The sequence below is a fragment of the Aquarana catesbeiana genome, linkage group LG02 (genome assembly GCF_042186555.1).
Source record: "Aquarana catesbeiana isolate 2022-GZ linkage group LG02, ASM4218655v1, whole genome shotgun sequence".
Classification (NCBI taxonomy): domain Eukaryota; kingdom Metazoa; phylum Chordata; class Amphibia; order Anura; family Ranidae; genus Aquarana; species Aquarana catesbeiana.
This window is the reverse complement of record NC_133325.1, coordinates 553,964,556-553,983,012: the sequence shown is the minus strand read 5'-3', so window position 1 is coordinate 553,983,012 and position 18,457 is coordinate 553,964,556. Positions and strand designations below refer to the sequence as shown.

The window sequence follows — 18,457 nt, the reverse complement described above, 5'->3', positions numbered from 1 at the left end:
CATGGGGCCCTTACCGCCATATTTAATATTTCTGCATACCAAGATCTTCTGGGCCATGCTGGGGCCACAAGAACTACCGACTTTCTTTCCCGCTTGATCCTGCGAAGAAGTCGAGGTAGCAGCAGAATAGGAGGGAACGCATAAAACAGTGAGAACTGATCCCAAACGCACACAAACAGATCTACATCCGGGATCCCCCATCGTTGGCCAGGAAGATTTCAGGGTGAAGGGACCATTCCCCCAGGAACAACTGCTGGCGACTTAGGTAGTCTGCCTGCCAGTTGTCTACCTCTGGAATGAAGATTGCCGAAATGCACGGCAAATGTTCTTCTGCCCAGGTTAGGATATGGTTTACCTCTGCTTGGGCTGCCTGACTTCTGGTGTCCCCTTGGTGATTGATAGAAGCCACTGCTGTGGCATTGTCGGATTGAATCCTGACAGGAGAATTCTGCAACCTGAATGTCCAGGCCTTTAAGGCTGCCCGAATCTCTAGGTCTTTTCAGTTCTGGACCATTTCCCTTGGACAGACGCTTTTTCCAGGACTGCTCCCCAACCTGAAAGGCTGGCATCTGTTATTACCACCTTCCAGGTAACCGGTAAGAAGGATTTCCCCTTCTGCAGATTCTCGGATATCCTCCACCAATTGAGGCTCTGGCGCACTTTTGGCGACAAACACATTGGTAAATCTAGTGCCTGAATCTTTTTGTTCCAGGCCGATAGGATACTGTTTTGCAGCAGTCCTAAATGAAACTGAGCATAGGGAACTGCTTTGAATGAAGCCACCATCTTCCCCAATAACCTCATACAAAAGGCGAATGGAAGGACCTTTCTTTGCCCTGACCCCTTGGACCAGCTCCTTTATGGTGCTGATCTTTGTCTGGGGTAAAAACACCTTCTTTTGGGCTGTAGCTATGACCAGACCCAAGTACTCTAATCTTCTTACTGGCTTTAAAAGAAGATTTCTTCCAGGTAGTTGATTGTGGTGACTACACTTTGATTCAAGTGGACTACCGATCGGTCTATTAAGAGCAGGTCACCCAGATATGCTATTATTGTTATACCTCGAGTCCTTCATTTGGCCAGAGGAAGGGCCAGAAGTTTTGTAAACACCCGAGGTGCAGTAGCTAGACCGAAAGGCAAGGCTACAAACTGAAAATTAAGTTTTTCTACTTCGAAACGCAGATACTTATTGTGAGCGGGGAAAATAGGTACATGCAGGTACGCATCCTTGATGTCGATTGATGCCAGAAGCTCTCCCCTTGTAGGATGGAGACTACTGATCGAATTGATTCCATGCGAAAAGAGCAAATCTTCAGGAACCGGTTTAGATGTTTGAGATCTAGAATGGGTCTGACATCCCCATTTGGTTTTGGTACCATGAAAAGGTTTGAATAAAACCCTGATCCCTGGTGTTCCACGGGGACCACCATGATCACCTTTTGTGGCAAAAGTCGGTCTACCGCTAGAAAGAGAGATTTCTTTTTCTCTGGATCTTTGGGGACATTTGACCTGAGGAAACGAGGAGACGGGAATTCTCGGAACTCTAGTTTGTAACCTAGAGCTATTCTGGAGACCACCCATCTGTGCCGAAATTCTTCCTGCCAGACCTTTGAGAACTGCAGAAGTCTACCCCCCCCCACTCGAGCGAGTGGGGGCGCCCCCTTATAAAGAGGCTTTAGTGTTCTGTCTTGTGGGTTTCTTCTCCCAGGACCTCTTTTATCCCTGGGATTGACCCTGAGGTTTACCTCTTGAACCTTGACGGTGGAGGCTGTTACGACTGCCTGGAGGCTGATGCCCCTGACACTAGAGAAAGAGCCCATTTAAATGAGGGGCGTTTAGTCTTTTTCTTAACTGGCAAAAGGGTACTTTTCCCACTTGATATTCTTTGGATATATTTGTCCAAATCCTCCCCAAACAGCTTTTCACCACGGAAAGGAAAAATAGCCAGGAGCTTTTTGCATGGTGCTTCGGCTGACCAACCTTTCAACCATAAGATTCTACGCATATGTACCAACCCAAGCATAAGGCGAGAGGTTTGAAGGATAGAATCTCTAATTGCGTCAATTGCAAAGCACAAAGCCGCTGGCAGCTCAGCTAATTCTTGGGCCTGCTGTTCAGGGACCACCTTGAGCACCTGTTTCGACTGACATACCCCAATTGCTGCCACTGCAGGTTGAGCCACTGAACCTGCCAAGGAAAAAATGTTTTTTACCAGGAATTACAATTTTTTATCTGTTGGATCCCTAAGCATTTGCGCATTGTTAACCGGACAAGTCAAATTTTTATTCACAGAGGATATAGCAGCTTCAATTGCTGGTACACTCCACATCTTAGTAAATTTTCCCTCCATAGGATCAAGTGTTGAAAACTTTTTAGGAGGGAAAAAGTGCTTATCTGGGTGATTCCACTCAGAATACATAAGCTTTTCTAGTAATGAATGGACAGGAAAGGCACACAAGGCTTGAGCAGGCTTTAGTGAACCCAAACAAAAAGTGGGCTCTTCAACCTGTTAAGGGTAGCTTAAATGTGGAGCGGACCATTTCAGTAAGAAAATGTACCAGCAACTTCTCAGCATGTGAAGCTGAAGAAGATCCTTCCCCATTTAACTCCTCGGTAGAGGAATCATCAGCTTGTTCACGGTCCCCTGAGGGGGATTTATCTCCCCCCTCCCACAGTTCCTCCGTTTGGGGATTATGGGTGGTAGAAGGGGACCTAATGCGTTTTTTTCCACTCTGTGAAGACGTGATTAAAGCCACTAATCTTTCCTCTAAGCCACTCATAGCTGAGGAGAAAACCTGCTCAGTTACAAAGACAGGGGCTGAAGTGTCGGAAGCAATTGCAGCTCCTGATGGCTCACTCTGACCAGTCTCCTTAGTACGGGATGGTGTTCCATAGGGAAAATCCTTAGGACCTGAGGGCGACCCCTTCGTGTCCTTGGTCTTTGCGGCATTTGAACCACCTCCTCTGGTTATAGTGCCGAGCACAACGCAGAGGTACTACCAAAAAAATGCACCCACTGCTGAGCAATAGTCCAGCGACTGCCACTATTATGCTCAGCCTGATGCTTAAAGTTAATGTGCTTGGGAATGCCTGTGTCACCAACTCACATGCCCCCGTCCACTCTGTGTCCCTCCTAACTGTATGCACCTGAAAAAGGTGCATTTTATAGCTATGCACCCGAGCCAGCGTTGTAGACGCTCAATTCAAGCCAAAGCCGCTAAGCTCCGCCCCTTCCTTCCTTCCTCCGACCACCCACCGCGCCCCCCCTCCCCTATTTTAAAATAGGAGCGATTTCCTACGCAAGTGGGCTCCGATCCTGGCCGACCGCATGGAGAAGGGCTGGGGAAGGAGGAGAGCTGCCGAAGGGGGACCGCTGTAATGGCAGCGGGAGCAGCGCACTGCCGTCTAGCGCCATGCTCCCCCTGTCTGGAGGAAGCTATCCATGTGGGGGGACATTCCCGGGAGAAGAAAACCCCCCTTTCCCACGACTTTACCTGGAGCTTTGGGCCGGAGAAGCGTGCAGCCTGAGACACAGAGGCGAGACTGACAAGCATGTAACAGGTACATGCTGTTGACAGCCCCCGGTGGTGACTTTAGGCATAGCAACATTTACTTTAAAGGAGAAAACCCACAAGAATTTGAAAAATTCCTCAGGAATCTCCCTTACCGTATCCAGCTGCAGGGTTCTGTGGTTATAGATCACCTCTCACAGTGGGCTCCGTTAGAAAACCTTCAGGGACTGGGGCACCCTTTTTATCGGAGGATCCACAGCCCTGGGCCTGTAAAAAGCACCCCGCCAGGAATATGGCTGAAAAAAAATACTGGATCCCGGGGTCCAGCTCTCTAAAAAGAGAAGCGTTATAGGTAAAACCTAATTTCTTCGGACACGAGGCCTGGGTACCATTCAATTCGGCCTGGAAAAGACACTTTGAATGGATCCGGTTGCATGGTTTGCCCCAGTAAGGAATATTCTAGCGGAGCTCAGCACAGCACATCTTTACTCGTGACCAACACCTAAGACACTGGCAAAAAACAGAGGTACTCCCGGTAAGGGGAGGATTTATATGGGGAATTGAACTTCCTGTTTAGGGTGTGCCAGTGTCCATCACCTAAAGGTGCCATACAACCCAGACAGTAATTAATGTGCTCGTTGTCCCGTGATGTACGATAAAGAAAAGTACATTTCTAGCAAAAAACCCCCGTTAGACTTACCGGTAACGGTATTTCCAGGAACCTTCCAGGACAGCTACTTGAGAGATGATCGGCTCCGCCCTCTACAGGAAACACAAATCAGATAGAATTTAAAAGGCCCCTCCCTTTCCTCTGACCCTCAGTTGTTTAGAAGATCAAGTAACCTCCACCGCAGGTGCACTCGGCAGAGGAAAAAAATAGAAAACATAAAACACACCACCATCAGGAAAACATGGTTGACCAGTGAAAAAATAGAATAGGGTGGGAATATAGACACTGTCCTGGAAGGTTCCTGGAAATACCGTTACCGGTAAGTCTAACGGGGGTTTTCCCCCCTCACCTTCCAGGACAGCTACTTGAGAGGATAAGCAAGATATTATACCTTAGGGAGGGACGACAGCCTGAAGCACTTTCCTACCAAAGGAAAGGTCCTGGCTGGAAAGCATCTGAACTCTATAATGCTTGACAAATGCATGAGAGGAGGACCAGACGGCAGCTTTAGAGATATCTTCCCATGAAGCTCCTGCTCTTTCTGCCCATGATGTGGCCATGGATCTCGTTGAACGGGCCCTAAGTCTAGAAGGAGGGGTGCGACCTGACGCTTTATATGCCTCACAGATAGCTCCCCTAATCCACCTAGCAATAGAACTTTTAGATGCATTGGACCCCTTCTTGGGGCCACTGAACAAAACAGTTGGGAGGAACTCCTAAACCCACTGGTCTTTCCTAGATAAAGTAGAAGACACCTCTTAACGTCTAAAAGACCAAACCTTTCCTCTTCCGCATTTTTGGGAGAGGTGCAGAAACTAGAGAGAACTACCTCCTGGGACCTATGAAAGTTAGAAGAAACTTTGGGTAAATAGAGTGGATCGGTTTTAATCACCACCGTGTTCTCTAAAATCCTCAGGAAGGGATCTTTACAGGAAAGAGACTCTAGATCCGGAATCCTTCGCCCTGACGTAATAGCCAAAAGGAAGGACAATTTCAAAGAAATCATTTCCAGGGAAGCCTCATGCAAAGGCTCAAAAGGAGCCCTTGTTAGTGCATTTAATACCAACGACAGATCCCAGGGAGGAACATGTTTGAGGATCCTGGGAGTATGCCTAGATCTGGCTAAAAGGAACCTCCTGACTAAGGGATCTACCGCTAGTCTTCTCTCTGAAAATAAAGATAGGGCAGCAACCTGAACCCTAAGGGTGTTGACAGAGAGACCCTTTTTCACTCCCTCCTGCAGAAAATCTAAAATGCAGGGAGTGGAAAAAGAATCTAAACCAGATTTCCTTTACCAGGAAATAAAAGTTTTCCAAACTTTCCCATAGATTCTTCTTGTGACCAATTTACGGCTGTCCAGGACAGTATGAATAACCCTCTCTGAACATCCATTTAACTGTAGGATGCGCCGCTCAGCCTCCAGGCCGTCAAATGGAAGGTCTGAGGGTTTGGATGCAATACCGGTCCCTGATGGAGTAGATCCTTCCGAACTGGAAGGGGCCAGGGAGGATACACAGATAGGGCCTTCAGAGAGGAGAACCAACTCCTCATGGGCCACTAGGGGGCAATCAGAATCAGACTTCTGCTCTGTCCTGAATAATTTTCCGAACCACTAGGGGCAAAAGGGGAAAAAGGAGGGAAGGCATAGGCCAAGCTGAAGTCCCAAGGGAAGGACAGTGCATCCGTCCCCAAGGACTCTGTTTCTCTCTCCAGAGAGAAGAACGCCAGTAGTTTCTTGTTGAGACTGGAGGCAAAAAGATCCACTGCGGGGAGACCCCATCTTAGCACCACCTCCTGGAACGTGCCTTGATGTAGTTCCCAACCGCTGGAACTGATGCTCACTCTGCTCAGAAAGTCCGCCAGCACATTTTCTGACCCCTTGATGTGAACTGCCCTTACTGAAGAGACACAGATCTCTGCCCAGGACAGAATCTGCTGCGGTAATGACAGAAGTGATTCCGAGCGAGTGCCCCCTTGCTTGTTCAAGTACGCCACTGTTGTGGCATTGTCTGAAAATATTAAAAAGGTCCTTTGAATAGACCCTCTCTCCCAGAGACATAAGTGCTTTCCTCACAGCCAGAAGTTCTCTGAAATTCGAGGAGCGACCTGCTTCCTCTGGCAACCAGGCTCCTTGAGCCTGCCAACCCTGTGAGTGAGCACCCCAACCCCACAGACTGGCGTCTGAGGTAATCTTGATCGGGCAATGTTGTGCCCAATCCTTCCCCCTCTGCAGATGTTCTCGCTGCTCCCACCAGGCGAGATCTAGAAAATTCCCTTCTGGTAGTTTTACCAGCTGATCCAGAGAATTTTTCCTGCAATCCCAATGGAGCAAAAGAAAAGCCTGAAGGGGTCTGGAATGCAATTGAGCCCAAGGCACCCCTGGAATGGCTGCAGTCATTGGCGTATCATGCAGTTGCTGGGCCTAAAGGGAGGTCTGAGGGAGCAGTTTGAAGGTCTGCACAGAGAGAAGAAATGTCACAATTTTCTCTTTGGGAAGAAAAAAACTTTAGGGCAACAGAGTCTATTAGATAACCCAGAAAAAGTATGCTCTGTGAGGGTACTAGGCAAGACTTCTGTTGGTTGACCTTCCACCCTAATTTTTGACAGGTCCGCAAAACCAACTGTAGGTCTTGAATAAGGGACTCCTTGCCCTGAGAAGAAAAAAAAAAAAAATAAATAAAAAAAAACGTCTAGATATGGGACGATTGATACACCTTGAATCCGAAAAAAGGCCATGACTTCGGCCATGATTTTTGTGAAAATCCTCGGTGCTGCCGAGAGACCAAAAGGAAGGGCATTGAACTGCCAATGAGACGGCTCATTTCCCACGAGCACTGCAAACCTGAGGAACCTTCGGTGGCTCTGGCAGATTGGTACATGAAGACAAGCGTCCTGAAGGTCCAGGGTCACCATGAAGACCTCTGGTAACAACAGATTTCTTACTGAATAAATGTTCTCCAAACGGAAACGTCTGTAAACTATGTATAGGTTCAGGACGCTTAAATTTATGACCATACGAAAGCCGCCGGAAGCTTTCTTGACCAGAAAGACGTGTGAATAAAATCCCCGGAACTTCTGATCTTCTGGGACAGGAAAATAACTCCCTCTGTTTCCCACACAGAGATCAAATTTAACATGGCTTGCCGTCTGTTGGCAGGTGGGTAAGAGAAAACCTCGGGGGGGGGGGGGGGATTTTTGAACTCCAATCTGTAACCCTTTACCAGAGTTTGAAGGATGAAGGAATTGGTGGAAATCTCTGCCCATTCCTTGATGAAATGGCACAATCTTCCCCCTACCCCTAACCTGGCGTCACTGGGTATTCTCGGAAGGGGCTGAAGGAGCAAAGGGAGTTCCTCCTTTGAGTTTGTCTTTGTTAAAGGACCATTTCTTTTTAGCCCGTTGCCTGTTGGCTTTAAAATTAGCCTTGTTTTGGAAGCCACGAAAAGGCCTCCTATTCTGGGGCTTATTCCTTTGGGAAGAAGGGAATCGACTATATTTCTCAGAGGAGTGAGATAAGACTTCTTCTAAGGAAGAACCGAACAACAGTTTGCCTTCGAAAGGAATGCCACAGAGCTTATTTTTGGAGATAAGGTCACCTTCCCAAGGTTTAAACCAGATAGCTTGCCTAGCTGAATGAGAGCAGAAGCCCTAGCTGCGGATTTCACTGAATCTGCTGCTGCATCAGCTAAGAAGGCGACTGACTTGGCAATGAGTGGGAGGGACTCTCTAATCTCTTCCTTGGGGATGTCAGATGCCAGAAGATCATCTAGACGCTGAACCCATACGTCTAAATTTCTAGCCACACAGGTAGATGCAACCGCTGGGCCTAAAGAAAAAACTGAAGCATCCCAGGCCCTATGCAGCAATGAGTCGGCCTTCCTATCCATTTGATCCTTAAGGAACCCAGAATCCTCAAAAGAAAGATCTGATCTTTTGGACACCTGCGACATAGGGGCATCTAATCTAGGACACTTAAAGAAAACCTCCTCAAAGTCAGGCTGAAATCTTCTTTTGTGTCCTCTGGATTGGAACAACCTTTTTTCAGGTTCTTTCCATTCAGATAGAATCACGTCTCTAAGAGACTGATGTACCGGAAAGGTTCTAGATTTCCGTCCCTGAAGGCCCCTATACATTTTATCCTGAACAGATTGAGCATGCTGTGGCATCTCAATCTGCTCTGAGGTATAAATTGCTTTTAATAGTTCATCAATATCCTCAACTGGAAGAGATACTCGGATGAGCTACCTGTATCCTCCTGATGCAGACTTTTCATCAGATGAAGAGACTGAATTCTCACCCTCCTCCAGATCAGAGGTATTGCGTGAACTAATAGTCTCAGATACTAATAAGGGAAGGGACTTGGCAGAGGTTTAAGGATCTTGAGCTATGGGTCTAGAAGAGGGAGGGCCTAAACTAGTAACCCTGTCATTCAGTGACCGAAAAGAATCCACTAACTCCTTCATAGAAGTCATTAACTCCCTAAAGGAGGAAGACTCTGAACTAGCTCTGGGTGGGATACAATCCACACAAAATAGCTTTTTATAACTATCAGAGAGCCTGGCTTTACAGTTCCCACATTTCTTCTTCACCAGTTTGGCCTAGAAGAGAGCAGAAACAAGGCCATGGAATAAAAAGGATCCATACAAAAGAAGTCCCTTGCTGTAGCTATCCACAGACCAGGGCTTACCTTGGGGGCAGTATGGGACCCGGATGCTGCCGCTGGTTCAATATGAGCGGATGTTCTATCCTCAGACCTGTCCTCAGGCTCCATGAAGCAAGCGGAGAACAGTCGCAGAGAAGACTGCTGCTGTACCGCAAAAACTGCGCCTAGAATGGCGTTTTTAGCAGGCCATTCCCCTGCAGCATGTCCTCAGTGTTTCCACACCATGCTCCTCGGCGTCCGGAAGTGCGTCATGTGACTTCCGGTTCCGGCGCCATCTTGCTGCATCACCGGAAGTCCTCCTGACGCCATCTTGGTACACCGGAATGAAGCAATTAGGAGGACACAGTTCCACACAGCAGCGCTGGGGAAAGGAAGGGAGTTGCCACCATTTTACAAAGGCAAGTAACCCTTAGAAATAGAAAACCCTTCTGGTACAGACCATCATCCAGGACTTGGCCACAACTAGTCCTGGATGAAACCAGAGAAGGGGGGTCCACCAACCACAGTTACCAGACCATAAGAAAAGAACAAACGTGTCGGTGCTCCTGGAGGGGCTGGAAACACAAAACAACTGAGGGTCAGAGGAAAGGGAGGGGCCTTTTAAATTCTGATTTGTGTTTCCTGTAGAGGGCGAAGCCGATCATCTCTCAAGTAGCTGTCCTGGAAGGTGAGGGGGGAAAATACAGATTTAAATTTGTAAACAAGAAAAGGTCTCAGAAAAAGCTTGGTCTAAAATGTTTAGGCATCAGTATCCGCCCTCACCCCCTCCTTACAATTACCTGAACCCTCATTTAATCCAGCACTGTGCACATCTGCAGCTCTTCTCTCCCCTCATTCTTTGCTGAGGCAGCGGGAGCCATTAGCAGCAAGGCTCGGGAAAGAGCCCCTATGAGTGGCCCCACAGAAATGGCTATGGGGGCATTCACTGGAGGGGAGGAGCCAAAAGCAATGGTGGGGGGCCTGAGAAGAGAAGGTTTGGGTTGCCTTGTGCAATTCCATTGCACACTGCAGGTATGTATAAAGCTAGGTTAAAAAAAAAGGGGATAAGAAAAAAATTGTTGGTTTACAAATCACTTAAAGTTAAACTTTGAAAACAAAATCTAAAATCTGATTGGTCGTTATGCACTAGGTCTCAAAAGCGTTTGGGTCCTAGTTTGAACCTACCCGTGTGAGCATGCCAGGAAGTTTTTAATGTGCACTTGTCAATGATCTGTGACTGGGTAATTCCCTGCCCAGAACCTGCGGGTGAGTGACTGTGGGACAGGGAAAGTCCCAGTCACTTATGGATTGGCTCAGTACAGGTGAGACAGTTTCCTGGTGGGCTCAGGTGGGTTCGGACTAGGATGCGAACATGCTCAAGCTCATCATCACTGCCAAGCACACCTGCTTCAGTCTTGGTAAATTCCCTACAATGACTCCAGAAGGCTCACGTATAGTTTCAGTGAAGAAAGCTTTTGCCAAATTTCAGATAAAAAAAAAATCAATGACAAGCGCAGAATGACTTATTTGAAATAGAGCAAATACTATACATATACCAATACACTTTTGTTTCTAAGTTACCAAACTGATTAGTGAGTGAACACATAACTAATAAAAACATTGGTTGTGGGCATCAAGGCCAACACTTTTACCACCGCACTTGTGTTACGCAGGTGGCAACAGGTCAAACACAGAATGAACACGTATGCAAGAAAAATGAATGCATTCAATAAGTCTTACACCACTGCAGTGCTTTCACTGTTGCTTTACAAGAGTACAGCATGCTGTTTTTTCACCTCAGAATGCACCACAAAAAAAAAAAAAATTTAAAAGTCAAAAAAACATACCATAAGCACTACTAAATGCATGCAGAACTCAACAGAAGGATTGCGGTCTAAACAAGCCCTTGAAGCAGAACTAAAGTCCCACTGTAAAAAAATTGCAAGTGGGCAGGCTTTCATTGCAGAAGAGAAATGCTCTCTCTCTTCTGTAATAAAATGCCCCTATCTGCCTGCATGCCTTCTCCTCAGGCACGTGAACTGAGCTGTGCTTGTGCAAGCTTAGCTTACACGGCCTGCCCAGTCTCTGTGCATCAGGGTGACTGACTCCTGTGAATGCTTAGGAGTGGCGCCATCCTGCACCAGCCAATGAAGATGGCCAAAGATCAATTCACAGCAGAAGATGCCTGTGTTCTATCAAGAAATGCCCCCCCCCCCCCCATGCCTCCGGTGGGTATGCACATGCGCAGTAACCAAGGTTACTCCAGCTGATATGTTGATCAGCTGGCGTGACGTCAACACGGCGCATGCGCAGATCGTTAGAGGCAGTGTTTGACGATCTGCTAAATGCTGAGAGAGAATGTAAATGTCAGATTTGTCCTCGCTCTTGTGGAGCAGGTCGTGGTGATCTTGAAGGTGTGGTTGTGTGTGTGTTTTACACGCCATTTATCACACTGAACCCGTCGTGCAGACAGACAGAAAACATGACATTCAATACAGGCAAAACCCGGCCTGCACCAGCGAGGCAGCATCTGACAGTTACGTTCTCCCTCCGCTGTTTGCATAGCGTTAGATACTGCCTCCCACGATGTGCGCATGCGATGTGTTGACGTTTCGACATATCAGTTGGAGTGACGTTTGTTACTGCGCATGCACAGACCCATCAGAGGCATTTCTCGATAGAACACCGGCGCGGGACTGGAAAGCTGAAGCAAAGGTAAATTTAGTTCCGCTTTAAAGTATGTCATCAACAAACTTTGAAAGTAAAAGATAGAAAAACTATGCACATCAACCAACATAAAAACACTATAGATTGTAGTAGTTCATATTTTATATTCTCCAAACACAACAGAGGTTCTAGAAAAGTAAGGTCTTTACACCAGATGCAGACATTTTTTAATGCAGTATGAACACGCATGCAAGAAAAAGAAATGTATTTCAATGAGCCTAGTATATTATGTAATATTTACTATATTATGTAATATACTATATATATTAGTATATTATGTAATATTTACTATAACATTACGTAATATTAGTTTATCACGGTGCTTTCACATGCATTTAAAAATAAAAAAAGTACAGCATGCTATTTTTTTTGCATGTAAACAACACACCACAAACGCATGTAAGTGCGCCTCAACTTTAAAAAAAAAATCATAAATAATAATGGCAAAAAAAGCACCGCTAATGCCTGTAAATGCGCACGCAGAACAGGACATTGAACAGTGTAAATGAGCCCTAAATCTACTATTTGAACACATACACTAAGGGCACACCCAAAAAACATTGCTGTCCTGTGTTCAGCAAGGGTCTAGTCCCTAGTAAATTCCAGCAATTACTGGGGTGCAAGTAAAGTGCATATACACAGCACAGGACAAGACACACACTACACGTCACACAAACAGACATTTACTCGTCTGAGGGGTCAGGCTCCGTTATAGGCGGCAGGCGAGCTGAAGGGTTGCTTAGGAATGATGTACACACAGCTCCATCGTCATAAGAAATCTACATCTGTCACGGGGGGAGCAGCTGAGAAAGAAGGTAGGGGGAGGGGGAAGGACAGCTAACCAGTACGGGTAAGATGAGAGTGACAACTTCGGCCAGCTGCTACTCCCTCTTCCGGTTCCGGAGCATTCCGCTGCGCGCACGCAGAATGATGACGTCACGCGTTCCGGGCCCCCTACTGGCTGAGCTGTATCAGTGCTGCCTGTGCTGCACTCTGCTGGACGCCTCGGACTCTGGCTGGGGATCTGCTTCGGCTGGAGTGCCCTTCCGTACTGCGCATGCGCGGGCTCTTCGACGGAGGGCACTAGTAGATATAGAACACCGGAAGCACAGGACGGGAAACTAGGTGCTTGTATTTACATATGGTTTCAGCTTCCAGCCTTGAAGAGATACAAGGAGACGCGGAATATGTAGGCTGTCAGCTCTTTACATGAAGTCAACGGAGAGCTAGTAGGGCTCCATGCACACTGAAGTTCATAAACGGCCGTTTTTGGAACTTTGGGCGTTTTTTAACAGCTTATAAACTCCCCTTCATGTTATCCTATGTGTCCATGCACACATGGACGTTTTTGGATGTTTATCAGCAGTGAAGTTTATGGGCTGTTGGATGCTTGGAATAATAATATATTACCTGATTTGTTTAGCACCAGCAGATTGCATGTTCAAAACAGAATTGTGATTGATAACTTTTGATCGTATCCTCCAACTATCAATCAAAATCCACTTCCGTGTTTGTAACATGTTGATTGAATGGTTTGCTCAATATAGATCAATTATTCCTGCTGGTAGAGAGCAATAGGAAAATAAATTGATCATTTACTAAGCATGTATAGCAACTGTAACAATAAACTTCTCTATCTGTTCAATAAGTGTAAACTCTAGACCAGGGATATGCAATTACCTCCAGCTGTTGCAAAACTACGAGTCCCATCATGCCTCTGCCTCTTGGTGTAATTCTTGTGGCTGTCAGAGTCTTGCTATGCCTCATGGGACTTGTAGTTCTGCAACAGCTGGAGGTCCGCTAATTGCATATCCCTGCTCTAGACTGTTATCAGTTAGCATTGCTCCCTGCTGCCCCCCAGTGGAACACAACACGCTCTGTCCCAGGGTGACAACGCTTCTCAGTATGGCTGTCACCCTAGGACAGGAAGTGTGTTCATGGCAGAATTACCAGGTGATAATAAAAGAAAAAAAGAGGAATTTTGACTTGCTTGTAAATTCCATATCTTAGAGTACACTACAGAACACTGGCAACTTATTAATACACCATGGGATATAGCCATGAGATTGGACACTGGCAAGCTTTTGTGGACACACCATCCTGGAGCAGCTTCTAGCGGAGCAAGGCACAAGGATGGCAGAACAATGTCTTCATTGAGATGGAATGCTCAACCCCCTTTGGAAAAATGGTCTAGGGCAGGGGTAGGCAACCTTAGAGAGATGGAGATCTACTTGAACAACACTGATGAAGTCAAAGATCACCGGGCTCAGTGTCCTGTTGTTAGGGCCAGTTCACACCAGAACACGATGCCAGAAAGGAATGTTCCATGTGGGTTTCCTGCACCGTGTTCAAATTGCACCGTCTTTGTCATTTACTGTGGGTGATGATTAGGGATGAGCCGAACACCCCCTGGTTCGGTTCACACCAGAACCTGCGAATGGACCGAAAGTTTGCGCGAAATTTAGAACCCCATTAAAGTCTATGGGGCTTGAACGTTCAAAATCAAAAGTGCTAATTTTAAAGGCTAATATGCAAGTTATTGTCCTAAAAAGGGTTTGGGGACCCGGGTCCTGCCCCAGGGGACATGTATCAATGCAAAAAAAAGTTTTAGAAACGTCCGTTTTTTCGGGAGCAGTGATTTTAATGATGCTTAAAGTGAAAAAAAAGTGAAATATTCCTTTAAATATCGTACCTGGGGGGTGTCTGTAGTATGCCTGTAAAGTGGCGCATGTTTCCCGTGCTTAGAACAGTCCCTGCACAAAATTACATTTTTAAAGGAATAAAAGTCATTTAAAACTGCTTGCGGCTTTATTGTAATGTCGGGTCCTGGCAATATGGATGAAAATCAGTGAGACAAACGGCATGGGTACCCCCCAGTCCATTACCAGGCCCTTTGGGTCTTGTATGGATATTAAGGGGAACCCCACACCCAAATTAAAAAAAGGAAAGATGTGGGGTCCCCAGGCTTTATATACTCTGAACAGCAGTATACAGGCGGTGCAAACAAGACAGGGACTGTAGGTTTGTTGTTAAGTAGAATCTGTTTGTAATTTTGAACTGGTACATTTTTAAAGTATAGCTCCAGCCAAAAAATCTATTTTTAAGCTTTTTGGAAAACATAGGGACCCCTGTAACATTTGTTTTGCTTTCTGTGCACCTCTTCAGAAGATTTCACCTCACTTTCTGTACCAATGTCAAATGTTTTTTGAAAATTTGGGGTTTTTACTGAAACAAGGATTGGTGATAAAGCATCAATGAAGAGGAGACACGTTTTTCCCATATTAACTTTTACAGGAGAGAATTTCCCTTCCTAGAGGTAGATTTCATCTGACTTCCTGTTGTGTCCTTCCGTTTGCAAGTATGAGTCGTTTGTAAATTGTATGTTTGAAAGTAGGGCCCTGCCCTATATACTCTGCAGAAATTGGGGCCTTAGGTGTTGGTGTTGCCACAACTGTGTAAGCCCTCACAGTTACTCTTGGTGGGCGCAGGAACGGGCCCTGCTGTAAAATATTAGATCAAGAATTGTAATTACATGCCATTGTTGAACAGTGGTAGAAAAATTGCGCCTTTGGTAGTGGTGGTGGTGCTGGTGTCACAACACTGTAAGTCCTCACAGTTACTCTTGGTGGGCGCTGGAATGGGCCTGTCAGAGAACTCACAGTGCTAATGTCCATGCAGCAGTGGCTAATCCCCATTCCGCTAATGCCAATGGACATTGTCAGAGAACTCACAGTGCTAATGCCCGTCTCCGTGCAGCAGTGGCTAATTCCCATTCTGCTAATGCCAATGGCCATGTGCAGTATCCCTGACAGAGGCGAACGAGTTCCGTAACAATCGAACGCGTGCGCGCACCCATGCTAACGTGTGTGCGCACTCACAGTGCTGGATCATCTTCAGCTTGTTCCTGAGTTCCTGATTGCTGTTTGACCTGTTACCTTGCTCCTGACAAACCCAGCTTCCTTGACCATTCTCCTGGATCACCCCTGCCTGTTATCTACCTTTACTGATTATACAGACCTTGGCTTGGATTCTCTACTAAGGCTCTGCTTCCTGATTCTGTACCAAGCAGCCAGCCCGTTGCCAACCTCTGCCTGTCCTTGACTACGAACTTGCCTTCCGTTTATGTACCTTGTTGCCAGCCAGTTGCCAACCTTTGCCTGTTTCTGACGTTGCAGTTGTTTCTGAATCCATACTTACCTGCCTGGCTTCTGCTGAACAGTTCTGGTGATCAGTCTTCACGCCTTCCTCCAAGAGGATCCTGTATCTCCAAGCTCCAGCTTTCAGCCTGCAGGCACCTGCACCCTTTCGTTGCCCCAGCACTCCCTGTCCTCACTACCAGGGGTGTTGGGACCGGAACCGTGCAAGAGGCCACCCTCAGCATTTTGGACTCCGCTTTAAGGTACGTGACAGGGCCCTGCTGTGAAATATTATATCAAATATTGTAATTACATGCACCTGTTGAACAGGGGCAGAAAAATTGGGCCTTTGGTGGTGGTGTTGCCACAACACTGTGAGCCCTCACAGTTACTCTTGGTGGACGCAGGAATGGGCCCTGCTGTGAAATATTAGATCAAGAATTGTAATTACATGTCCCTGTTGAACAGGGGCAGAAAAATTGGGCCTTAGGCACTGGTGCCACAACACTGCATCCCCTCACAGATGCTATAGTTGAAGCGCAGGAATGAGCCCTTCTGCAAAGTATTGCATCAAAAATTGTAATTATACGCCCCTGTTAAACAGGGGCTGAAAAATTGGGCCTTGGGCACTGGTGCTGGTGCCACAACACTGCAACCCCTCACAGATACTATAGTTGGAGCGCAGGAATGAGCCCTGCTGCAAAGTATTGCATCAAAAATTGTAATTACACGACCCTGTTAAACAGGGGCAGAAAAAAATGGGCCTTAGCCACTGGTGGCAGTGCCCAGAACCAAAAATGTTCTTACAAGCTATCAGCATGAAAATTGAGGAGGAAGAGGATTGTGACTCAGCATAGCAGGATAGTCAGCTCGCCGAGCACTGGCATATGACCTGCGGAAATGGCATTATATGACCTGCGGAAATGCAGACTTTCCTGTCCTGCCTCAGGACATCCTGTAAGCCCAGGTACCTGCCCAAGAACCACTGCATCACCAAGTTAAGGACGTGAGTACAACAGGACACATGGGTCTGTTGTCCCTGTCGGAGGGCAGAGAGGAGGTTGGTGCCATTGTCGCAAACCGCCATACCTGCCTTAAGCTGGTATGGCGTCAACCACCTCTGAACCTGCCCCTGCAGAGCTGACAAAATCTCTGCCCCAGTGTGACTCCTGTCCCCCAAGCACACCAGCTCAAGCACCGCATGGCATCTTTTTGCCTACGTGCTTGCGTAGCCCCTTGAACGCCTACGGAGCACCGCTGGTTCCGAGGACAAATCAGCACAGGAAGAGGCCATGGAGGAAGAAGAAGAGGAGGGGGTGGAGGAGAGAGGTGTGGCAGAATCACCACTAGTAGAATTTTGGAGGCGTGGTGGCGGAACAACCTCCAGCACTACTGCACCCTGTCCTGCATCCTTCCCAGCTGCCATAAGAGTCACCCAGTGCGCGGTGAAAGATAGGCAACGTTCCTATCCATGCCTGCTGTACCATGAGTCAGCGGCAATATGCACCTTACCGCTGACCGCCCTGTCCAGCGAGGCCAAGACATTGCCTTCCACATGCCCGTAGAGAGCCGGAATCGCCTTCCATGAGAAAAAGTGGCGTTTGGGAACCTGCCACTGAGGAACCGCACATTCCACAAACTCACGGAAGGGGGCAGAGTCTACCAACTGAAAAGGCAGCAGTTGAAGTGCTAGCAATTTAGCCAAGCTAGCATTCAACCGCTGGGCATGTGGCTGGCTGGGAGCGAACTTCTTTCTGTGGTGCAGCAGCTGGGGCAAGGAAATTTGCCTGGTACAATCTCACGTCGGTGTACCGATAGCAGATTGCCCGCAAGTACTTGGCTGTGACACACCTAATTCTACACCTTCATTCCTCTCAGTGTAGGTTTCAGAGAGGACTGAAGGTATAGTGGGGTTGGAGATCCCAGCTGATGAGGGGCAAGGAGAGGACCGCTTTGTTCTTTGGTGTGGGTCTTTTAGGTACGCTTGCCAACGAACTGCATGGCAGGTCGACATATGTCTGGTCAAGCATGTGGTGCCCAAGCGGGTGATGTTTTGGCCACGGAGATACGCTTGAGACACATGTTGCAAATAGCAGCGGTGGGATCTAATGCACTAGTTTAAAAAAAGGCCCACACCAAAGAACTTTTGGACTAATGCGCAGAGACAGCAGCGCCCTGCACATGCGTAGCTCTGTGGTGTGATGCAGTCGGTGTGCTGCCCTTAAGCTGGCCCCTGGAGGGCATCCTGCCTTGTTGGAGATGTGCCTCCTCCTCCTCTCTCCTATCAGGCACCCACGTAGAGTCAGTGACCTCATCATCCCCTCCCTCCTCATCACTGGAGCAAAGCTGGCAGTATGCTGCAGCTGGGGGAACATGACTGCCAGATTGCTGTCCTTCTTGGGCACCCCCTCTCTCTGGGCTCACGTTACTGCCTTCCTCTAGGTACCATCATCAGAGCCTTCAAAACGCTGGGCATGTACCCAACACTATAGTCAAACAGTTTGGTGGACTCCTCAGGAGGACATGGTGGGGCTAGGGAAGGAGTGACTGATGCCATTGAGCCGAGGGAAGAGGCCGCGTTGGTAGCTGCTTTGCCAAAGTACCCTGAGCCTGGGTGAGAGAGGAGGATGAGGACGGCTTGGTCATCCACTCTACCAAGTCTTCCGCATGTTGTGGCTCAACACGGCCAGCCATCAAAAAAAAGGACAAGCGTGTCCCATGGTCACGTGCTGATGAGGATGCACCGTCTGCACGACCAGCACTGTTGCCT

At 47.4% G+C, this 18,457-nt stretch overlaps 1 protein-coding gene across 2 annotated transcripts in view; it reads right to left on the bottom strand.

Moving 5' to 3' along the window:
• LOC141128596 (bromodomain and PHD finger-containing protein 3-like) overlaps nucleotides 1-12,475 on the bottom strand; it is a 100,812-nt gene extending 88,337 nt beyond the window's left edge. Inside the window, exon 1 of one of the 2 annotated variants that reach the window (XM_073615969.1) lies at nucleotides 12,233-12,475. In XM_073615969.1, coding sequence (XP_073472070.1) covers nucleotides 12,233-12,234 — 2 coding nt within the window. In that variant the 5' untranslated portion in view covers nucleotides 12,235-12,475. The remainder of the gene's footprint in view (nucleotides 1-12,232) is intronic. The other variant, XM_073615970.1, reaches the window with a different exon arrangement.
• Nucleotides 12,476-18,457: the final 5,982 nt, after the last annotated feature.